General features: G+C 43.7%; 1 protein-coding gene and 1 non-coding gene across 2 annotated transcripts; both read right to left on the reverse strand.

Annotated features, from left to right (window-relative positions):
- Positions 1 to 998: 998 nt before the first annotated feature.
- Positions 999 to 8,700, reverse strand: LOC117770323 (polyadenylate-binding protein 1). Its single transcript, XM_034599635.1, has 14 exons — positions 7,985 to 8,700; positions 6,089 to 6,282; positions 4,951 to 5,066; positions 4,491 to 4,630; positions 4,280 to 4,374; positions 4,054 to 4,191; positions 3,576 to 3,671; positions 2,819 to 3,185; positions 2,615 to 2,725; positions 2,352 to 2,494; positions 2,158 to 2,242; positions 1,801 to 1,931; positions 1,464 to 1,563; positions 999 to 1,333 (listed from the first exon to the last, which is right to left on the reverse strand). The coding sequence occupies exons 1-13, from the start codon at positions 8,175 to 8,177 to the stop codon at positions 1,471 to 1,473; spliced, it is 1,902 nt and encodes a 633-aa protein (XP_034455526.1). The 5' UTR covers positions 8,178 to 8,700; the 3' UTR covers positions 999 to 1,333; positions 1,464 to 1,470.
- Positions 3,772 to 3,906, reverse strand: LOC117771177. Its single transcript, XR_004615530.1, has one exon. It is a non-coding gene; the product is annotated as a small nucleolar RNA SNORA5 (small nucleolar RNA).
- Positions 8,701 to 8,975: the final 275 nt, after the last annotated feature.

Consider the following 8,975-nt stretch of genomic DNA (forward strand, 5'->3'; position numbering starts at 1 on the left):
GTATAAACTGGACCAACTAAACACCTGAGTTTTTATGACAACTGAAGGATACCACAGGTTCTCTGTCATGTTTGGGGTGAGGGCTATTCAGCTGCAACATGCAACTTCACCACTAGATGTTATTAAATTCTAACCACTGAACCGTTAAGAGATTTTGCTCGTATTCAGGTTCATAATTTAAATTTGGGATATTACTTGGAAAGGTTTACATGCTCCAATATTCAAAACGCATCATGGTCATTATACTGTAGCTCCTCTTTTCAGTCTCTAGTTACATCCACACCACTACATAACACCTAAAATGGCTTTTTATCAAACTTTAACTATTTCTGGCAGCACAAGCATTTTGGCACCGCATCAGTATTAAATCCCATCCACACCAACACATCTGAAAATGCACATCAAGTAAACACTCACGAACACTGTAGCCCATGCCAGTGGAAACAGGAATCATTTGGTTGTTTGTTGCAGATTGCTGGAATAATAGCTCGTCTGCTACAAGTTTCACCGGGTTGTATCACTGTAAAATGCAGAATTAACTGCACTAGCCTTTTCAGCTTCTAATGGATTATCCATGTTCTACACTTGTCACCAAGGCTAATGCCGGAAAGGGGTCATGTGATAACAGCCCAATGAATCAGCAAAGGCTACGCCATGACCGCAAAGACCCCATCAGCAAGCAATTGTGAGTGTCCGGTATTGTTAATGGAACGAGGCATTAAAGCCACTGGCCATGCATTATCGTATATCATCATGATGGTGCAAGTATCGGCCAGACTACTGACAAGGTGTTTCAGGAGCTTCTGTGTCGTCTGTGCAACCTTCACCAGACTTTGGGCTTTTTTAATTTTGTAGACCTTTTATACACAAAATCCTATTTAACACTTGAGGAAAGAAATATATGTTATCATTAAAACCTGTTGTGAACATCAGAAGAGGCTCATACTTCAGTATTTAATCAGTAACATCTCCCACAGCCAACAACTGACACATACTGATAATTTTGTAAAGTTTTATTGAAGCAAGCAACAAACATTCAACAGGGATAAAATGGCAGAAAGGAATGCTTTCAATCAAAACTCTTCTAAAACCCCTCAATCCTCATTTTTAATTTTAACTTTTCCTCTTTTTTTGTGCATTTTCTCTTTTTAACACAGCGAAACTCGCCTGGTGTTCATGAGCCTGGCTGGAGACTTGTTTCTGTTTTTTTAACATATTATTTGACTTCTTTTACTTTGTTTTGTGTATTTTTAACTTTTTCACTGTTGGATTCTTTTTTTTTGAATTTTTGTTTTCCCCCCATCGGTGAAGTTAGTCTCAAGGATCCCCATTCCTGTAAAAACACAAAAATATGATGTGAATACACTGTATACGTTTACAGTGAGAACAGTAAATTCACAGTAGTCAGTTAAATCCACTATTAGTATTGACAGGTATGTGGCAGTGTAATATAAGTAAAGTACCTTGAGTTCAGACACTTGGGACACCAGCTGAATTTGTCACAGTCTTCTGGGCAGTCTCCTTGGCCTGGTGGGCCTGAAGCACAGCCACTGCCTCATCCACCTACAAACATGAAATTAACTAATGTTAGAAACATCACGTCATTTCACCTTGTTTGTGATAAGTTTATCTATTTCACAATTTGTTATGTATACAAAGCATGTTTCTGCATTACGTTCTGTACAAAAGTTTTCACATCGATCAACATATTCGCCGTTACAAAAATATCTTTAATCAGGCAACATTAGTCTAAAAACCGTGCGACTGATATCAGTGGAGCTCTAATATCATTGAACTGACCTTCGAGCGGAGAGACTCTGGAGACTCCAGCATGTGGAGCAGCTCGGAGTTGTCGATTTCCAGCAGCATGCCAGTGATCTTCCCGGCCAGGCTGGGATGCATGTTCGAGATCATTGGGAAAAGACGCTCACCTAGAGGAGGGATAAACAGACAGCTCAAGTCAGGATGTAATAAACACATGAGGGCCAAATGCTAAAATCTAGTCTTGGATGGATAATCCAGTGCCACCATTTCCAAGTCATAGAAAGAATACCATTTAAAACCATGTTACATACAGCACCTGAGGATAGAAGTAGCACATAGTAAATGCTACATCATGCTAACACGGTATACGCTCGAGCTACTGCTGAATCTTACCCAGCATCTGCTTCTGTTCCTGTGGTGGAGCAGCAGCCAGCATGGAGGCAGTCAGAGGCTCCTGTCCCTGAACGTGGACTGCAGGCTGAGGGACACACAGAATTTAAAGCACCTCCACACTAAAAAAAAATTTTGCAACTAGAGGGCAGTATAGGTGAGTGAGTCTGGCCGAACTATGGAATGTGCATTCCTACCTGCTGCATGGCGACTTGTTGCTGAGCAGTCATGTGCTGCTGGGGATTGCGGACTCCTGCGGCATACTTGTACTGAGGGACTCCACGCACCGGAGCGGCTGCTGCAGCTGCTGCAGAGGCTGGTCTGGGCCCCATAGACTGAGCTGCTGGGAGAAAAGCCAACAAGGGAACATGCTTACATAAAAGATACAAGAAGCAGCTATACAGTTGAACCATATTTGCTGTGCAGCTTAAAAGCTATTGACTGAGGATAAGAGACTGACCGACACGCTGGGTGGACATCATGCGAGGCACCTGGGAGGCAGGTCGCATGGTACTGAAGGACTGAGGCCGTGGTGCTGAGGGACGCATGGCACCTGGCATGTTCTGGAAGTCTATGAAAACACAAAAACATAGTGGCATCATGTACAAGTACAAACAGTTTTTGTTAAATTACTATAAATATACAGTGATAGAGGGATACTTACGCTGTGGCCGGACACCTTGGGTGGTCCAGCGTGGGCCTGGTCGCAACTGGGCCATCTGACCAGCAGCTGGGTAGTAAGCGGCACGGTTCTGGGTTTGAGGTATGGCTGCCATGAAGTACCCAGAGGGCGGAGGTTGCTGGTAGGGATTGATGACCGGGTTTGGAACTGCCCGCACGCTGGCCATGCGCTGCATGTACTGGTTGGTCAGGTGGGCTTGACGCTCCTCTTTCCGCTGGGCCAGGGCCACGTACAGCGGCTTGGTGGCTACGATGCGGCCGTTCATTTCAGTCACAGCTTTGGTGGCCTCCTCTGGAGACGAGAAGCAGACAAAGCCGAAGCCTTTGCTGCGCCCACCTTCCATCATCACCTGAGTGGAGAATCCAATTAAATTGGTTGCATGTCAAATATTATGATGGGCCAAACTAAAAAGTCAAATATATTTTTTTGTGTTTGTCATTTTAGGTAATTCTTGTCACATTGATGCATGTTCCAATGTTCACTTTTCCTGTAGGTTTAGTTATAAAACAGGGTGAAAAGTCATGATAGACTAACACGAAATTGTTTGAGCTTGTGTATCGACGGGACGTCAATACTGCGGCTCCATGCCATGAACACCACTGCACAGAGTGACTGACGCAAGACGGCCACGTTAGTATCTAGTATATTTGGGATTGATTTCTTGATAGTGGAAGGAAGTGAAGTCGTCCATCTTTATTTACAGTCTATGGATAAAATGAGAAAAGAGCTGAAATCTTACCTTTGCACTGGTTATGGTGCCAAATGGCGAGAACTCCTTTCGCAGGCGTTCATCATCTAGTCCATCATCGAGGTTCTTCACGTACAAGTTGACACCCTAAAAATAAAGACCGAGAAAAGAGTTCAAACATTTTGCTTCCTTATGGTAATGGTAGATATGAAGCAGGAATAATATTACTTTATAATGTAATACATTTTCTTGTCTGTAGTACATATTTATCCCCAGAGTCTATGGTGAAGACATATGGGGCCCATGAACTACAGTCACTGTTGCAGCTATTTTGGCCAGTGCAATCTACTGAAGAGGGAGCACTGAATTTGACAAAGCTGCAATTTTTCGATGTGACAGACGAGACAATGTATAAGAATATGAAAGTGATTTGATCAGTTCAGGAATTCAAAACTGTCAGTATAAGGCAGTAGTGTTGAACAAGGCTGTATGCTTTGGTTTCAATTTGTGCTAGAAAACGAAACAGTACCTGGTAGCGAGTCATGCGATCTTGTTTCATTTGCTCAAACTTGCGCTTCAGCTCCGTCTGCCGCTCGACCTTCTTCTGGGCGCGGCCGACGTAGATCAGTTTGCCGTTCATCTCCCTGCCGTTCATCTCATCCACCGCCTACAACGACCAAGAAAACCACATCAACTTTGTGGCCAGAAATGGTGGAACATTTCCTGGTGGTCAGAAAAAAGCTAGTTCATCTTACTTTCTGGGCGTCCTCGTGCCTCTCAAAGCTGACGAACCCGAAGCCTCGAGATTTTCCACTGTCATCAGTCATGACACGGATACTCATGGAATTTCCTAGAAAACGGAGAGATCCAACGTCATTATTTATCCCCATAATCTTTTACTTCAGAGGATCTAAAACACTGTATATGCCTGTTCAGGAGGAGACTCATTTAAAAAAAATGACTCACCATATTTATTGAAGAGCTCCCTCAGGCTCTCCTCATCCATATCGTCACCAAAGTTTTTTATGTAGACGTTTGTAAACTCCTTGGCTCGGGCACCAAGCTCAGCCTCGCGTTCTTTGCGAGATTTGAAGCGACCGACGAATCTGCATTGAAATGGACATTTAGCCAAATTAAAATGCACAAGAGGAATAACATTTTTTGGTCATCACAACTGAAAATCCAATTGTTGAGTAGACCATGAGTTAGTTTAATGTCATCGAGCTTATTCGACGTATTGTAAATAATGCACACAATAGTCTTTATTTGCCACACATCTTGTTATTCAGTCACATTTGTAAAGAAACTTAAACATTAGAAAACCAAACTAGAAAACCAAACAGACCAGGTTGAATACTTCACCCTCATTCAGATGTTACCAAACTAAACCAAAACAATTTAAAACTGGTTAAAGACATTCACTTACACTTTTCGGTCATTGAGCAGCATGCCATTCATTTTCTCAATGGCTCGTTCGGCGGCCTCCTGAGTCTCAAAATGCACAAAGCCGTAGCCTTTAGAGCCATTCTCATCACAAACCACCTTAGAGGGAGAAGACACATGCAGTTTTTAAAACTCCACACACATGCAGTAATAGTATGTTAAACTTAAACATTCTGTTGAACCACATCCGAAATATTCCAGACAGATTTATTAAATTACGACTGATTGCAGGGTCATTCTGGGAGACTCAATATAAAGATACATAAACTATATATTAATTTACATACAAAGTCATTATTTAGGAAAGGGCACAAATTCCTCCTATGCCCTGTAGACCCCACTCCACAAGAGCTTTTATGCACTTAACTCGCAGGTTTTTGCATTCCCACATCTGCCATGTCTGCATGTACAGAACCACTAAAGCTCTAATCTATTATTGATTTTAACCAGCGTGAAAACTGACTCTGGAGCTACTTTCAGGCCAGACATCTTCCTCGGAGGGGCTATATGTGAGACTGCAAATGTGCAAGTCAGTTGCTCTGGAAATTTTCCAGAACTTTTTATTGTGAGCCCATGTGAGAATACAGTAGAAAAATATCTGGAAAATTCATGGTAAGCGAGTGGCCGTGTCAAGGTTTGTAACACTTGGAACAAACCAATGGTGATGTCAACTACAAGATTCAAGAGCTGTTCGCAGCTGTAAGTATATACGTAATGTCCTGCCTCCTACATGCTCTACCCAGGCACCCACCCCGTGCCTGAATGTTCTGGACATTTTCCTGTTAGAAACACAAGTGACCCTGAACGCCTCCTTCAGCGTTCTTCAAATCTGAAAGACAAACTCCAGAAAAAGTCCAGACCCAATTTTCTGAACATTTTGCAGAGTTAATGTCTGAAAACTGATTTATGGTACCAGCTTGATGACTGGTATCACTTGGGTGATGTGTGATTGTAAAACATCCGTTTTCCATGTCTCTACAGTCAAGACAAAACAAGGACATTTACATAGTACACACATGCAAAATATGCTAACACCCAATGCAAAACCAGAGCGGGAACAGTTGACCATCCCCCAGTTTCAGGGTTAGTTAACAAGGCTGAGCTGGCCATGGGTTTTATACCTTGCATGACAGGATGTTGCCAAAAGCAGAGAAGGTGTCATATAGAGCCTTGTTGTCAATGGACTTGTCGAGATTCTTGATGAAGATGTTTCCAACGCCACTCTTTCTCAACGATGGATCACGCTGCGACCACATGATGCGCACAGGCCGCCCCTTGATCACATCGAAGTTCATTGTGTCCAAGGCACGCTCCGCTGCAGGGAGAAACACAGGGACATGGGTTAGGGTTTTTAGGACACATACATTTTCTGGATACAGCCGCATATGTTAAAGGTGTTGTTGCTGCTGGGAAACCGAATTAGGTCAAAAAACTGGACCTTCGAGTTTCTCCCCCGGTCACCCAAATAAAAGATGATAAACGGTCGTTGGCTTCACGGCTGTTACATACATTTACATTTCTAAGTACTAAAGGTGTCGACTTTCTTTTAATCTCTTGCTCAAGGGCAGCTGGACAGTAGGTGTTAATGAATTCATCCACTTGTCCTGGTGTAGAATTTCAAACTGGTAACTCTGGCTAAGACCAGTAGGACTTCTAAGTTTGCAGTGTAATAATATAATAGTATTATCACACTCAATCTACAGTATATGGCACCCATCTAATACAGGGCATATTAAGAGGCTATTAGTGCAAAGGCCTCAACAGAATATATCTCAGTGAAAACACAAATACGCCCTAGAGAACCAAAGGGCAATGCAGATCCATGTTCTTATCACTGGAATGCAGACAAAGTCATGTGGAGGGTTGATACGTGTGTTCTGCGGTACACAGGACTGACATCTGCTTTCAGACATTCACTGAACTTTCCTAATTATTTTTTAGAGGAGTTGTGTGTAAAATCCCAAATGTCCAAGTCAGCTGCTCTGGACATGTTACTTTTCCAGCCAGCCCCCTTATTAGATGTCCAGAAAAGGTGAGATTGCGCCTACATGAGAATAGAGGGACATTTCTAGGAAATTCACAAACGAGTGGCCATGTTGATGTTTCTAACGAGCAAACTGTAGAAAAACTAAAAGAATGACAATATCTCAACGTGACAAAGTGGTGCCACACGTAGAAGACGCCAACGAATATGTCAACTTGAAAAGACAACGAGATTGGCGAGTTAATGGCGATAAAGTATGACCTCAGGGTTGTCGTGTTGTTAACAAATACGTGTGATTTACATAGTGGAATTCACCGCCTAAACCTATGTGAAAGGCAATCTGCGGGAAATGTCCAGACCCAGTTTTTAGCACACTATCCAGAGTAAATGTCTGAAAATGGCTCAAAACTGATATTTTTAAGTAACCGATACATCATATGTCTTAATGGATAAGGACATATTATTACAAAGCTGACATTAACTCTTAAAATGTCCCAGAGCTAATTTTATGGACATTATACAGAGTGGATTTCTGATCCGACATTAAGTAAAAGATGCATTATACGTCCTAATGGATGAGGACAAGTGATGACCAGGAAAGTGTCCTGGACATTATCTGGTGTTCATTTTCGGAAAACCACTCTGATCGGCCATTTTCTAAGTTACTGTCTCTATGCCCAAATCGTTACAACGCAACCTGCCCGGCCTGAATTTAACAGTGCCAGCACTTCCGGTCGAACAGTCGTCTGGGTGTTGTCCCGATACATCAGCGATTAAAAGACCCCACCGAGTGTGGGCAGCCCGCAGTGCTCTGCTACATTACTGGGGTGGGCCGTGCCGGGGAGGACATGGCGCCGGGTCTGCTACGCCACTGCTGGGGAGGTTCAACTGAGGAGACCCCCTCTGACAATATGTCGGCCGCAGTCACGTGTAGCACAAGCATGCTCGCTCGCTCTCACTTGTCACCGACTGTCATTTCAAATGCACCCATTCATTTTACTCATAAACGCCTTTTAAAAAAGGTGATACATACCGTCCGCTGGCTGCTGGAAGTTCACATACGCGTATCCGAGGGAGCGCCGGGTGATCATGTCCCTGCAGACCCGGATCGAGAGGATGGCTCCGGCGGGGCTGAATTTCTCGTACAGCATGGCCTCGGTCACATCTTGATGCAGATCCCCGACGTACAGCGAGGCCATGGGGTAACTGGGAGCACTGGGATTCATGGCTCGTTGGTGGGGGGGGTTAGGGGGAGACTAGCTAAACACTCGGACGATGCTAGTTTTACCGTAGCCGGGAAAATTAAAAGAAAAAAGTTTCGGCTACGGAACGAAGCTAACGGTGGCTAGCGTGGCGTAGGTTCGGGGATGGTACACGTTAGCAGCCGCTAGCTTGTGAGTCGCGGTGTCTCTCGAGTGGAAAGTAAAAGCAATGTGTTAAAATGTCGGCTCAACCTGACACACTGACGATAAAAGCAAGAATCACGTTACTTGGCCTGAACACGTCGACTGAAACACTCGAGTTTAACCGCAGCCGCTTCCTTCTTCTCTACGTTACCGTCCTGTCCGCGGGTGTCTGCTCCGGCTTCACCGACTTGTTACAAAAAAGGGGGGAAAAAATAAAAGGATTTTTTGGCTTTTTTAAAGGTTTTGAGTTTTTTTTTGTATTTTTATTTTTTATAGAACGTGTGCCGAGCGGGCTCAGGAGCACACGCGCACTCACACAGCGCTAACAGCCGGGGTAGAGGGAAAGTACGCAACGAGGAAGTGGTGGTATATATACCACGCGTGACGTCACGAGAGCGGGCCAACTGTCGTCGAGGACGGTGGCAAAAACGTCACGCCAAGGGGCGTTACCCTCCGAACTGTGCGCATGATGATGAAATCTTGTAAAACGTGTTATCAAAGACATCAAAGACTCACACACACAAACACACAATCACACACAACCACACACACACATTCACATATACTACCACAAACCACACACACACATATATATATATATATATACACACAAACACA

This window comes from Hippoglossus hippoglossus, chromosome 11 (assembly GCF_009819705.1).
Source record: "Hippoglossus hippoglossus isolate fHipHip1 chromosome 11, fHipHip1.pri, whole genome shotgun sequence".
Taxonomy (NCBI): Eukaryota; Metazoa; Chordata; class Actinopteri; order Pleuronectiformes; family Pleuronectidae; genus Hippoglossus; species Hippoglossus hippoglossus.